This window comes from Oncorhynchus mykiss, chromosome 3 (assembly GCF_057628025.1).
Source record: "Oncorhynchus mykiss isolate SJ-2025 chromosome 3, ASM5762802v1, whole genome shotgun sequence".
NCBI classification, from domain to species: Eukaryota; Metazoa; Chordata; class Actinopteri; order Salmoniformes; family Salmonidae; genus Oncorhynchus; species Oncorhynchus mykiss.
This window is the reverse complement of record NC_143024.1, coordinates 43,854,870-43,869,376: the sequence shown is the minus strand read 5'-3', so window position 1 is coordinate 43,869,376 and position 14,507 is coordinate 43,854,870. Positions and strand designations below refer to the sequence as shown.

The window sequence follows — 14,507 nt, the reverse complement described above, 5'->3', positions numbered from 1 at the left end:
TTGCATGCAGTGTGGATCTACAAGACAAGACGGGCAATATGTTTCACATGGGGGAGAGGAGTGGTTCAATTCTGGCCTAAGGCAGTGGAGGTGGTGGAAGGTTTAGTATAGTCTATATGGTCTAGAAGGTTAGAGTGGATGGACCCAGGAGAACCTGAGGTGACACTGAGAGGTCAAAGCGCCATGGACATGGCTGAGTGTTCAATGGGCGACCCACTGGGAGATCGCTTCTGGCGCGGCACTAAGAAAGGTAGGTGACAAACCAGACTGAGAAGACATTCCTAGGAATGGTAGGAGACAAACCAGACTGACGAGACATTACTAGGAATGGTAGGTGACAAACCAGACTGATGCGACATTCCTCAGAGGTAGAGGTGAGAACAGACATGGGGGGGGGGGGGGTGAAAGACATGGTGGGTGCGTGGATGGAAGCCAGCTAGCTGTTTATCTTTCCTTTGGACAGATGGTTGAGGTGCATGCCTTGAGGTCTTGGTCAGAGCATTCCTCCCTCTCCCACATTCTTTTTTTCCAGTTGCTTTTGAGTTTCCCACATACCTTCTATTGCGCATTTGCATACGTTTTGGGGGCATAAGTTCCACAGGTACTGCCACCAGCCAGGGGTGCGACTGAGGTGTATTTATTTTGGTTCAATTATAAATACGACAGAGTTTGTGGCTACTTTCTTTTACGTTCCAAGTGTGACTAAAATATGACACTCCCTGCTTTCCGTTCTACGTAGTCTGTCATCCAGAGGGGCTGTAGTGGCGAGATTGAGGGATTGATATGAGAGATTATTGGACCACCACGGTCTGCCCGTCAATGGTTAATCCTGACTGGTGCAAAAGTGAGGTAATCATCCTGATGTTTTGGCTGCTGCAGAGCTGTGCTGTGTGGAAATCTATGGCTCCCACAGGGGATCTGGGAATGAGGAGGACTGTTTCACATTCCCTGCGGACATCAGATCCCCGAGTCTGCTGGAACTTGTTTACCGCACACAAAGCCTTGGTGAACACAATGTACCACCACAACTTTCAAACCTGATTTTCATTACGAAATGCAAAGTGGGATTTTTGGCATACATTCTTCCTTTTTCTCTTCAGAATTGAAACATTGATGTGAAATGAAGCATTGCTCGATGGTCTGACAGGTTTTACAGTAATAACGTTGGAGTTGATAAACATTACACCTTAATGTAATACACTGTAAATCTGTCAGACTCCGTTACAGGCCCACGATTTCAGCCCTCGCCCATAGTGAGTCCCACTGGGCTCCTCCGCCAGGATCTGCAGGGGGCGCAGTTACAGTTTGGTTGGTCAGGGAGCGCACCACTGTCCCCCGCCGAATCTCGGCTCATTAGACTAGACAAGTAGCAACACTGGAAGTGGGAGAGGTGCTTATTTTCGGCGGGTGAGCGGTAATCTCTGACTTCGTATTTCTTTCCACTCTGGGAAAGGAGAAGTCGTTGTGATCCATGACTCATGGAGTTAATATTTTTCACCTCAAGCTCTGCACCCAATTTATAGGTTTTCCATGTGTGTTTCGTGCCTCTGAGAACTCAGCCAAGCTGCTCTCCCTTAACACCTACGCTGCTGCTAAAATGATTATTGATTCGATTTTTATTACTACCACTACGCTGCTGTTCATTGATTATTGATTGCCATTATTAGTATCTATTTATCCTGCTACTGATCACTTACTCCTGTTTATTTTACCGGTAGCGTATTACCATAAGTATTTCTATGTATATTCTTGCTTCGAGTCACTTTTCAGCCCTGTTAACATGTATATCCACCTGTCACGCCTACACTGACAGTCTTGCGCACACACACTAACACCTATACACACGTTCACCATCACGCACACACCCACCCACCACTTATTCTGCTGACGTGCTGTTTACTGTTATTCATGTTCTTATAATTTATCTTGCTACCAGTCACTTTCTCCTAAGCCGTGCCCACATGCACATATCTACCTCAACTACTCCAGTATGCCTGCACATTACACTGGCACTGACCCTGTATTTAGCTTACATTCTCCTATTTATTTCATTTAAATGTATTGTCATACTAGGTTGATATTGAATACTGCGCTGATTGGAAGGGCTCACAAGTTAAGCATTTCACTGTCCTTGCGCATGTGACAAATACAACTTGAAACTTCCTCTTGCGTAACACACACAATAGCCTGTTCTTCAGATGTGACATCAGCAATATTATTTTTTTTATATAAGTGAACTCTGCCCAAGAGAAAAGGTCATGGCACACCCACATCTTATGTAAAAGCTTAGTTTTTACCACTTAATAATTCGGACCTGCTTTACTTGATTCCAAAACTATTTCATTTATTAGGCAGCATCTGGAGACAGTTCTAGCTTGGCCGAGTTTACAGAACAGCTCCTGGAGTTTGCCATTGATCTCTGCACAATATGTGTGTTTCTCTCGCTCGCTCTCTCTCTCTCTCTCTCTCTCTCTCTCTCTCTCTGTTCACCTCTCATGGACTCAACACCCTCTGTGTCAACATGCCATAACTTTCTCCCCTTGCAGTCGAAGTTGATGTTTAATTTCAATTAGCCGAGAACAGTCAACTTGTTTATTTTCCTCTCAATATGTGGAATGCCAATGGCACCTCTTTTTCTCTCCTTCTCCTTCCCTCTTTCAGCCAGCTCATGAAAAAAAACACTGCTCTTTTGTCTGCAACAGTCCTTTGTGGTTTTCCAGTCTTTCCTTATGGTGGCCTTTGGTGGTTTACCGACAGAGGCTGTCCATTGCGATGCCAACTCACCCACCACACCTCTCTTTTATTTTCCTCTGGTTTAGAATTTCATGACAAGTCACACCAGGAACGCTGAAGCCATCCATTTTGGATCTCACTAAATCATCCCAATTTAGTCGCCCGCTTCGTGCCAGGGGTTAATCTATGCTGCTCTGGCCCTCTTGCATTTCAAAGGTGCCACTCAAAGCTGGCCAAGGTGCTGATTGGCACGGCCCGTGAAGCAAGACACGCTGTAGATTAAGGTCACCTCAGTGAATGAGCTCTCTGGCCCTTAATGTCGCTTGATGCTGCTTGTTGCCACTCGGGTCATAAACCATTTTATAACAAGTGACCAGTCAACCTGTTGACCTTTGCTATGTTGAAAGCTGTCAGTCACCTGGATGGTACTTTTAACCGTTACCGTACAGAGAAGGGGTCAAAAGAGGTGCTTTCTAAAACTAGGTCCCATCTGTCAAGTTGCTGAAGCTCCCAAAACCATGTTACCCTAATTGGTGACCCAGTATGCAGGGAATTGACCAACCGTCGCTGACTGGGGAAAAAAACATATTTTGTGGGCAAATTCTCTCAAAAGACACCAAACACGGATGTCACGAATGTATAACCAATAAGTGCACACTTCCAGCCTCTGAACACTAGGGGCCGGTTTCCCAGACAGATGAACCTTAATCCTGGACTAAAAAGAATGATCAATGGAGGATTTACATTGAAAGTGCTTAGTCCAGCCTCCTGGGTGGCGCAGTGGTTAAGGGCGCTGTCTGAGTGGCCCAGACTTGAACCCGATCGCATATCTCTAGAGAGTCCTGAAAATAGCTGTGCATCGACAGTCCCCATCCAACCTGACAGAGCTTGAGAGGATCTGTAAAGAAGAATGGGAGAAACTTCCCAAATACAGGTGTGCCAAGCTTGTAGCGTCTTACCCAAGAAGACTTGATGCTGTAATTGCTGCCAAAGGTGCTTCAACAAAGTACTGAGTAAAGGGTCTGAATGCCTATGTAAATGTGATATTTCAGTGTTTTGTTTTTAATAAATTTGGCAAAAAAGTCTAAAAAACAGTTTTTGCTTTATCATTATGGGGTATTGTGTGTAGATTGAAGAGGGATTAAAAAATTTAAATAAATGTTAAAATAATGCTGTAACGTAACGAAATGTGGAAAAAGTCAAGGGGTCTGAATACTTTCCAAATGTACTGTAATTCATTCCAGTTCATTCTTCAACAGTCGAAAGCTCCATAGCCTCCCCAGCATTGGCTGATCTAGTGGAGGGAAGCATACTGTAACGGACTTCAAGTAAGTTACTTAAGAAATAAGGCCTGAGGGGGTGTTGTATGGCGAATATACCATGGCTAAGGGCTGTTCTTATACACAACGCAAGGTGGAGTGCCTGGATGGAGCCATTGGTATATTGGCCATATATCATAAACCCCTTATTGCTATTATAAACTGGTTACCAACGTAATTATAAAAATACATGTTTTGTCATAGCCGTGGTATACGGTGTAATATATCACGGCTGTCAGCCAATCAGCATTTGTGGCTCGAACTGATATTGTGAAGTGGAAACGTCTCGAAGCAACAAAGGCTCAGCCACGAAGTGGTAGGCCACACAGCTCACAGAATGAGGCCGGTGAGTGCTAAAGCCGGTGAGTGCATAAAAATCGTCTGTCCTCGGTTGCAACACTCACTACTGAGTTCCAAAGTGTCTCTGGAAACAACGTCATCACAAACTGTTCTTTGGGAGCTTCAAGCCTAAGATCACCATGCGCAATGCCAAGCGTTGTCTGCAGTGCTGTAAAGTTCGCCACCATTGGATTTCAGAGCAGTGTAAACGTATTCTCTGGAGTGATGAATCACGCTTCCATCTGGCAGTCCGGCGGACGAATCTGGGTTTGGTGGATGCCAGGAGAACGCTACCTGCCACAATGTGTAGTGCCAACTGTAAAGTTTGATGGAGGAGGAATAATGGTCTGGGGCTGTTTTTCATGGTTCGGGCTAGGGAAATCTTAAGGCTACAGCAAACAATGACATTGTAGACAGTTCTGTGCTCCCAACTTTGTGGCAATAGTTGTGGAAGGCCCACAAGGTGATACAGAAATGGTTTGTTGAGATAGGTGTGGAAGAATTTGACTGGCCTGCACAGAGCCCTGACCCCATCGAACACCTTTAAGATGAATTGGAACGCAGACTGCGAGCCAGGCCTAATCGCCCAACATCAGTGCCCGACCTCACTAATGCGATTGTGGCTGAATGGAAGCAAGTCCCTGCAGCAATAGTTGTAAGTCTTAGCTTTAACTCAGTGTCACGTTCGTCATAATAAGTGGACCAAAGCGCAGCATGATCTGGGTTCCACATGTTTTCATTACTAAGTGAAACTCACAGCAAAACAAAACAATAAATCTCAAATGAAATGTGAAGCTAAACAATAGTGCTAACAGGCAACTATCCATAGTCAAGATCCCACCAAGCACAATGGGGAAATGGCTGCCTAAATATGATCCCCAATCAGAGACAACGATAAACAGCTGCCTCTGAATGGGAAACATACCATGCCAACATAAATCATTAATCACCTAGATAACCGACCCTAGTCACTGTCACGCCTCAACCAACATAGAGAATAAACAGCTCTCTATGGTCAGTGCGTGACAGTACCCCACCTGATCCGTGGGACCGGTACAGGTGGCACCGGGTTGGTGACATGCACCTCAGGGCAAGTGCGGGGAGGAGGTATAAGACGCACTGGGCTGTGAAGGCGCACTGGTGATACAGCGCGTAGAGCCGGTGCAGGATATCCTGGACCGAGGAGGCGCACTGGAGACCAGGCGCGCTGAGCCGGCACAACCCGTCCTGGACAGATACCCACTTTAGCACGACAAGTGCGAGGAGCTGGCACAGAACGCACTGGGCTGTGAATGCGCACTGGAGACACAGTGCATATCACCACAAAACATGGTGCCTGACTGGTCACACGCTCCCCACGGTGAGTACGGGGAGTTGGCTCTGGTTCACACCCCTCAACTTTCGCTGCCCACTCCTCGCTCATTCTGTTCCAATATTCCTCCTCGGTCTCTGACTCACCCTCACCGTCGCCGACCACTCCGTGTGCCACCCCCAAACATTTTTCAGGCTGTCTTTGGGCTTGCGTCGTGGCCGCGAACCCTGGCGTCTTCGCTGTTGTGCCCTCGCTGCCTCTGCCTGCTTCCATGGCAGGCTTCTGTCTCCTGCCATAATCTCTTCCCACATCCAGGATGTCCTCCACTCCTGGCTTTCCTCCTGAGCACGCTGCTTGGTCCGTTGTTGGTATTACTAAGTGAAACTCACAGCAAAACAAAACAAAACAATAAATCTCAAATGAAACGTGAAGCTAAACAATCGTGCTAACAGGCAGCTATCCATAGTCAAGATCCCACCAAGCACAATGGGGAAATGGCTGCCTAAATATGATCCCCAGTCAGAGACAACGATAAACAGCTGCCTCTGATTGGGAACCATACCAGGCCAACATAAATCATTAATCACCTAGATAACCCACCCTAGTCACTGTCACGCCCCAACCAACATAGAAAATAAACAGCTCTCTATGGTCAGGACGTGACACTCGGAGCATGTGGGCTCGTAATGATCTGTGGTGTGTTTAGTCATCTAAAGACCTATCATAGGTCAGTTAGACTACCTGCAGTACTGTTGGGAACTTACTACCTGGATGTGGTTTGTGCCATTATCCGTAGGAGAGCACTTGAATGTTTTGCTGGCAAACTCAGCTGTCAAGCATCCTGTTGACTTGCTCTCTTTATTTTCTCTCTTACGTTCCTCCTCCCAGAGACAGATTGTGGGGGTCTCAGTCGTTTATTAGCAGCTGTAATTACATCTACCAGCCACATGAATTTGAGCTTCATTTGATTCCTGGACATATTACTCTCAACGCAACAGATACACACATCTGGTCTCTAAGACATATCCTGATGACCTTTGTTTTTCCCTGGGAGTGGCTGGAATGGCTTGGGGTCTGATATCAGAGTGGGCAGGCCGTAGGCACGTGTCTTGGACGGACCATTGAGCCCCAGAGCACAGAGCCTTTACAGTGGGCATGGAGCCCAGTCAGCGTCCCTGGTGTGGGTGCTGACATGTCTATTCTGGGCAGAGTGGGTTTTCTGACACATCTAAGCAGACTTACCAGGAACAGGATCTGGCTGGAGTGGACTCTCCTACGATCTCGCCTCTCTCTCTCTCTCTCTCTCTCTCTCTCTCTCTCTCTCTTTCTCTCTCTCTCGTTTCTGATTAGCTCGTTTTTCATCTCCCTCTATCTATTATCAATGTTGACTTCCATTCCCTGGCCTGACGTCCCACTGCCAACTTCAGCAGTCCAGAGATAATGAACAGCTTATTCAGTACAGTGGAAACAATTCCCTCTCTCTTAGACTTCTATTTCTGACCATTCATTTGGCTGATAATGCAAACATACAGTATCAGCAATCATAAAGCAATTGCAACCATTACGACATGTTGAAACACTGAATCGATGGTTAGCTGTGTTATAGAGTGTCATGGTTTGAAGGAAGGGGTTATAAGTGGGTCTGGGCATTTAACCAGTTCATAGGTCATTGTTCAGTTAGCACTTTATGCACAAACAGCCCATGAAATCCCACTGATGGGCAGTTCTAAGAGGAGGGCACTGGGCATGTGAATGCAAATTATCCCTAATTAGGAGTGCTGTCATGGGCAGAAGGCACAACTAGGGGACATGGCATGGCACAGTGAAATTGGGCGATGTTATTAAGGTGCCTATTGTATAGTTTTTAACCAGGAGCACATTTTCTTAAGGAAGTAATAGGGTCATCTATAAACTGATAGATCATGGTCCTTTTGAAATGGATGATTAATTGGAGACATTTCCTTTTAAAGCAAAAGATAAAATAGTGATTTATAGTGAGTTATAGAGCTGTCACTGAAAGCAAGTCTAAGCAGCGGGAGATCTGTTCTATGTGCTCTATTTCTATGCTTCCCTTGCTTAGTTTTTAGTTGTTTAGTTTTTTTTTTATTTTATTTTCGGTTTTGTACACCAGCTTCAAACAGCTGAAAATCCAATCTTTTTGGTTATTGAAAATATATTTCACAGCGGTTTAGGTACAATGATTCTCTACAGTTGTTTTGTCACAAACTGAAATTAGGTGAACTATTCACATTTTCAGCAACCAGGAAATGGCGGGGCGATTTCTGCATATTGCAACTTAATATGAATCGTGTAGGAGTACAAACGCATACCTGCGCAACCTTCCTTTCTGTGATTAGGCAGACTGTATCATGCCAATGATAATCCATTTCTTTCGTAGTTGCAAGGAATGTGTTTGCAGTACATTACCTTCAGCATTCCTTGTGCTTTTACGCTATTAAATCTGGCCACTGACCCTTCTTGTGAAAGAGTTGCTAGTCTTGAGTGTGAAAGGTCATGTTAGGTTCAAAGGTGATGGTGTTTTATCATTTAGTTATCATGTTGGCAATAGAATAAGCTTTCAAATGTTACCCACCTGACCCAGATTGTGATTTATAATGGAACGTTTTTGGATTATGTAAACAACAACAGGCAATTGTGTGATGGTGGGGACACAGGCCTGTGCAAGTGCGCTTGCTTCAGTTCCTCAGTGGCAAAGCTAGGAGAGCTAAAATTAAAATGAAAACAAAGCACCGTGCTGTTGAAAGCTCTTTTCGTGAGTCATAAAAGTGCATTGAAACTACTTTCAAGTTTGGACAGGTGTGTGGCCACTTGGAGACACCAGTTAGTCCTCTCACTCAAACCCGTAATTGTTTTTTCTTTTTCTTATCTTGCCCCTACTCCAAAATGACAGTGAATATTCGTATTATGTTGAATGCATCCAGAGTATTTTCAGATGTTGTCATTGACAAATGCTGTGAAAAGTACGGTCAAAGTAAAATGCACATGAAATCCACATTGTAATGTTTGGATTCAGTCTTGTGTCAGGTCTGACAATTTCCCCATCATTTCCAATGTCTTTTCTTTCAATTGCTACCCTGGTCATGCATATGCTTTTTATAATTCCTCTGTTGGAATTATTTACATTTGTCGCTATATAATGCATAAAAACAAGTCTTCAGTGTTCATGAACGAGGCTATTATTGTGGCAGTATGTACTTTTTTAAATGAACGCCTTAGATCTAATTGCATGCAGTTAGTTTTAAGGAGCTGTCTGTATTCTAAAATATAGACCTAAAGAGTGCAATTACATCAGGTGATTATTTAGGATGGCTTGATTGGTGATTGAACGCTGACTTGCACCTATTGTATAGTTTGGCTGAGAGCGCAATGCTAACTGTTGCAGACAGCTGTCTGTGAAGTGACAGTGGAGTCAAGCTGCCCTGAACAACATATTTATGGCCCACTGCAGCCCTGAAAGAGGATATAGAGAGAAATAGTAATGGTTTATTTTTGTAGACACTAACTCCGCCATGGTTCCTTGGACAAGGCCTATGGGGAAATTAATGGTGGTTTTGTAGGGTTTCTGGATAAACGACGAAAATAAGGTTTGTGGTAAATACAGGCTTAGGAGATCTTATATGTTTTGTTCTATGAGATAATCTTCGACAGCTAATGTCACTTTTTGTGAATTTCTATAGCGTTTACGTAATCCTAAAATGCACAAAGCACATAAAGGCTTCATAATTTATAAAGGTCAGGTTAACTGACTGATATTATCTCATAGAACAAAACGTATTTCCTAAGATTTCCTAAGCCTGTGTTAACCTCAGACCTTATTTTTGCCATTTATCCCAAAACCCCATTCTTTCCCCATTAATTTTCCCCATAGGAATGGCTGAACGAACCAGAGGTAACTCATTTCCGGGTTTTAGGACTACAAGCTGGTGAGCTCTATTTGACTTGCTCTGAACTGGAACACTGTCTGTCGCCATGGCGATGAAAAAGAAAAACTTTTTTTGTGGTTGGAAATAGTAGCCTATGCGTTTCCTCGTGGCATTCTTTGCGTTGTCGCCACAGGCATTACTCACATACTATCTATCTATCAGTGAGTTTCAGACCCACGTGTTTGTTGTACCTGATAAGTGTGTGAACGGAATATAATTCAGACTAATGAAATGTTCTGCCTCGATCTCTCTTCCCCTAAGGGTACTTTCTAGCTTTCCTCTCTTACACACATGAATGCACTGGAGACTCCCTCTGAGAGAGAGAGAGAGAGAGAGAGAGAGAGAGAGAGAGAGAGAGAGAGAGAGAGAGAGAGAGAGAGAGAGAGAGAGAGAGAGAGAGAGAGAGAGAGAGAGAGAGAGAGAGAGAGAGAGAGAGAGAGAGAGAGAGAGAGAGAGAGAGAGAGAGAGAGAGAGAGAGAGAGAGAGAGAGAGAGAGAGAGAGAGAGAGAATCTCGGGGAGGGTAATCTGATATCATGTTCCTGGGTGCTGTGAAAGGTTAGCTATAATGTACAGGCTCTTTATATAGTTGAGTCAGGCAATACAAGTTCACTGGCTATATCAGGGCATGAAGCCTCCATGTGTGCCGTTTGGACAGTGGGAATAGTGGTTCTTACAGCCTGTTGCATCACTTTAATGGGTTGGGAGAAGTTGGTGAGATTCTTTTATTTCCTCTTCACCTGGTGCCCTAACAAAACACTGACATGAATAGAGTTGAATGAAATCGATGGTTTGGTTAGTTATATGCGTGCGATCTGGCTATACCTCTTTGGCTTGTGAACAAGATGGATTAGTGAAATAAGTTCAGTCCCATAGGGCTATTTGTGCTTTCCACCCTGACTTGTCTAACTATCAAGTTACAGCATTCTAATTTTAGTCGGTCACATCAAAGCCTCTGTCCATGTCACCGTAGCTGTGGCTATAGCCTATCTCTCTTTTATCTCTCACATGATCTATATGTGTCATACTATATACAAGGAGAAAGTGTGTTTACTCTCTTAGGCATGGGGTCTGGAGACATGCAGTTTACATGCAGATCCTCTGTGTGTAGGGCAAAAGTCAGGCAGCCAGTGATACTGGATCTGAAATGTGTAAACCAGGGTGGTTGGGGGGTAACAAGCCTCCCGTAAGTAAATGTCTAGTGTGTCTCTTCCGTGTAGGATGGCATGCCTAAAGGCTGTCTCCCTTTACTGCCGCTAGCCAATCTCTCCTGGTCCAACCCAGTGTGTGACTGTGAGCACACGTGTGTGGGTGGGCGTCTTCTTTTAGCAACAGCCCTGCATGTGCTCAAGTACTACAGAGGTCTGTTAGTAGCTTCCATTCATTTGACTTTTCTTTCTTTCACTCGCATATCCTGGTCTATTCTCGATTGTGCACGTTTATTCACCCGCTCGTCAGTCATTTTCGGCCTTCTGCCGTTGTTTAAGTTTGTTTCCTCTGAAGTTTTTTTTCTTCCCATGCCAACTTTTCCTCAACTGTAGAGAGAAGGTAGGAGGAGCCGTTTGGAGCAGTGTGCCTCTCTCTCTCTTTCTCTCTCACACACACACACACACACACACACACACTCTCTCTCTCTCTCTCTCTCGCCTTCTGACACTGCCGCTACATGCGTCAGACGGAGTCTGTTCACTTCCAAGCAAGTCTGACTAAAGGGTGGAACAGTACTCTTTTGACTTAGTTTTTGGAGTTTTCTTTAAGTTTCCTCTGTTTCCTCACGTGCTCAAAGGCAACAAGAAGAGAGTGAAGAAGCAATAAGAGAGAATCAGAGGATTTATTCATACTTTTTGTGATTGGATTGAAAAGCACTTGGCACGCGGTTTTAGCCACTGGACCCTTTCACAGACTGAGAAGTGAGGTCATCCTGAAATTCATTCTCCCTTGGCGGAGTGGCTCCAGCTTTGTTAGTCGTACTTTGAAGGGACAAACCCACACACACACACACACACACTCACACACAAATACACACACACACACACACACACACACACAGAGCAACAATGGTGGCCGGAATGGTGATGCCCTTGGTGGACTTGAGGGTCATCTACGAGCTCCTGTTTCGCGATGGCGTCATGGTAGCCAAGAAGGACAAGCGGCCCCAGACCAAGCACCCAGAGATCCCCAGCGTGGGAAACCTGCAGGTGATCCGCGCCATGGCCTCCCTCAAGTCCAGGGGCTACTTGAGGGAGACGTTCGCCTGGAGGCACTTCTATTGGTACCTGACCAACGAGGGCATTGTTTACCTGCGCGACTACCTCCGTCTGCCTGCTGAGATCGTCCCCTCTTCCCTGCAAAGGGTTCGCCGTCCAACAGCCACCTTGGCCGTTGCCCAAAGGGCAGCGCGTGGGGTCCAGTCAGTGGACGGCCCCACATCTTATGTCCCCAAACCTGTCAGGGAAGAGAGTCAGGAGGCGATGGCTGAGCGCCAGGTTTACCGACACAGGAGGCTGGACGCAGCTGAGGAGGAAGGCCCCTCTGACCGAACGCCAAGGTTCAGAGGTCGCCCCATGGCCACCGAGCCGGTCAGACCAAGAGCACCATGGGTATCTGAGGCCCAGGCCCAGCCTCCCCTAAGGAAGGCACGGGGCTTCCACACTGAGGCTTCAATGATGGAGGAAAGCCAGGGGAAGAGGGCATCCACAGTTACCTTCTCTCAGACCACTGAGGCTAGTAGCAGAAAAGCAGTGATGTCCTCCCAGGAGAAGATCATCACTAAGGTCCATGCAGAAAGGCCCCAGGTGTTTCCGGTTCAGAAAAATTCTACTTCGACACATGAATCACAGGTCAGCATCAAGTCAGTCTCCTCCAAAACAGCCCTCCCATTAGCTGTTACTGCAATGACTAGTGCTGCAGTAGCTGGGGCTGCAGCAGTGAAGGTCTCAGCTGAATTCTCTTTCAATGAAGCGGGTGAAGAGAAGCCCAAGAAAGCTGCAGCAGCGACCGTCCCTGAGGAGACCCCCAAAGTCTCTGCTGAACCTGTCCCCAGTAAGCCAGCCATCCCAGCACCCCTGCCCCCTACTAAAAAGGTTAAGGAGGAGAAAAAAACAGAAGTGAAGGTAATTCCAGAACCCAAGAAAGCATCAGAAATGACTGTCCCCCAAGAGACCCCGAAGCTCTCAGCCGAACCCACCAAATCATTCAAAGTTGACATCACTGCTCACTTACCAGCGGTCAATGGCAATGACAGTGTTGTTATTGAGAAGGTTATCGAAACTAAGAAAGTGATGATTGAAGATGGCTCCAAATCAAAGAAGAAAAAAGCAACAGTGAAGGCTGTGATTGCTGAACCACCTGTCACAAAGGTGTCCCCAGAAAAAGGACTGAAGACCCCAGAGGAAGAGACACAGGAGCCTGCCAAACCCCCACCAGCTATGACGTCGTCAATAAAGCCCAAGGGACCAGAATCCACGAAAGAAACTAAGGCTGAGGTTCGAAGAGAAACTAAGGCTGAGGTTCAAAAATCAAATGAGGCTGATCGTCAGACCTCCAAACCAGTAGTGGAACAGAGCAACACGAAATCTGTAGTATTACAAGATGCACCCCATCCCATTGCAGCCCCTCCAGCTGAGCCTCCAATCACTGTCCAAGTGCAGGAGAAGGCTGAGACAACCAATAAAGTAACCTTAGGCTCATCTGGAAAAATATCCCACAGGTCAAAGATGAGTGTCACTAAAGTGGAAATGGTGACAGTGCCGAAGACCATAAAGATGGAGATGACACAGGAAGCCCTCAAACCTGTGGAGATGACTTTTACACTGCCACTGCAACCACCTCAACCTGCCATAGTGCCGGAGGCTAAAGCCCCTATAGTAACAGCTGTGGTTGATTCATCAAAGGCAAAAAAAGCTAAAAAGAAAAAGCAGGTTTCTTCCCCAGACCTTGAAACCACAAAACCGTTATCCCCACCTGCAGCTGAAACGTTATCAGCAACAGAGGTGCCACTGACCAGGGCCACCGTCAAGGGTGACCTCCCAAACACCCCCGGGGCAAAAGTAATGGACTGCTGTCCAAAGATGCCTCCGGAAAGAATGTGGTCTGAGGAAACCAGTGTGGCAGCAGCTGTGCAGGCTGGGTCCCCTGCTTTAGACAAAGGGGAGGCGGAGCCTGCCCAGCTCTCTGCTGAAAAAATCAAACGGGAGGACCCGAAACCAAAAACCTCCTCTGCGAGGGAAGCACCCGTTGCAGCCCGAGAGACAGCGTCAGCCAGAGCCGAGGCACGGGCCAGCCTCCACACTGAGCAGGGGGAGCTTCCCAGAGTTGTTGCACAACACTCAGCCGCTCTAGCAGCAGCACAGAGCACAGAGGAGGAGAAGAAGAAAAGTCTATCTGTTCCTCCCAAGGCCTTGGAGAAGGACAAGGAACCCCCACAGACCCCTGCTACCACTGCAGCCACAGCCCCTCTGCCAGCACAGCCTCACCTGGAGGACACCAGTGACCAGTCTGTAGACGAGGCCAACATGAGGAAGAAGATAGTAGTGGTGGAGGAGGTGATTGAGGTGCAGCACATAAATAGCCCACAGGCAGTGGCTGGAGGAGAGGTTCCTCCTCCTGTTGTACCTGAGATAGCAGGGCAAGAACTGGACTTTGATGTCCTGCACGCACTGGCCATCGAACGGGCTCTCCTGGCCGGGGGAGCGGTGGTCGAGTCCGCCCAGAGCACCATCTCCGACGATGACTGGGACCACTCTCTGGACGTACCCGAGGAGAAGACCTTCCCCAACTTCATAGAAGGTTTGCGAGAATTTCTTGTTTCCCCCTATTTACTTCCTGTCCTGTGTGTTTATTGTGTGATGTCACTGTTGCTG

General features: G+C 46.5%; 1 protein-coding gene and 1 long non-coding RNA gene across 24 annotated transcripts in view; one reads left to right on the top strand and one right to left on the bottom strand.

Annotated features, from left to right (window-relative positions):
• Positions 1-14,507, bottom strand: part of LOC149984554 (uncharacterized) — a 153,479-nt gene that overhangs the window by 23,086 nt on the left and 115,886 nt on the right. The gene's annotated exons all lie outside the window — the stretch shown is intronic.
• The window catches only part of LOC110518458 (plectin), a 184,698-nt gene that overhangs the window by 75,180 nt on the left and 95,011 nt on the right, over positions 1-14,507 (top strand). For 8 of the 22 annotated variants that reach the window (XM_090229329.1, XM_021596060.3, XM_090229327.1 and 5 more), the window contains exon 1: positions 10,255-14,433. The exons of the other annotated variants lie outside the window; for them this stretch is intronic. In XM_090229329.1, coding sequence (XP_090085455.1) covers positions 11,703-14,433 — 2,731 coding nt within the window. In that variant the 5' untranslated portion in view covers positions 10,255-11,702. Of the gene's footprint in view, positions 1-10,254; positions 14,434-14,507 lie in introns of those variants that run through there. 22 annotated transcript variants of the gene reach the window in all.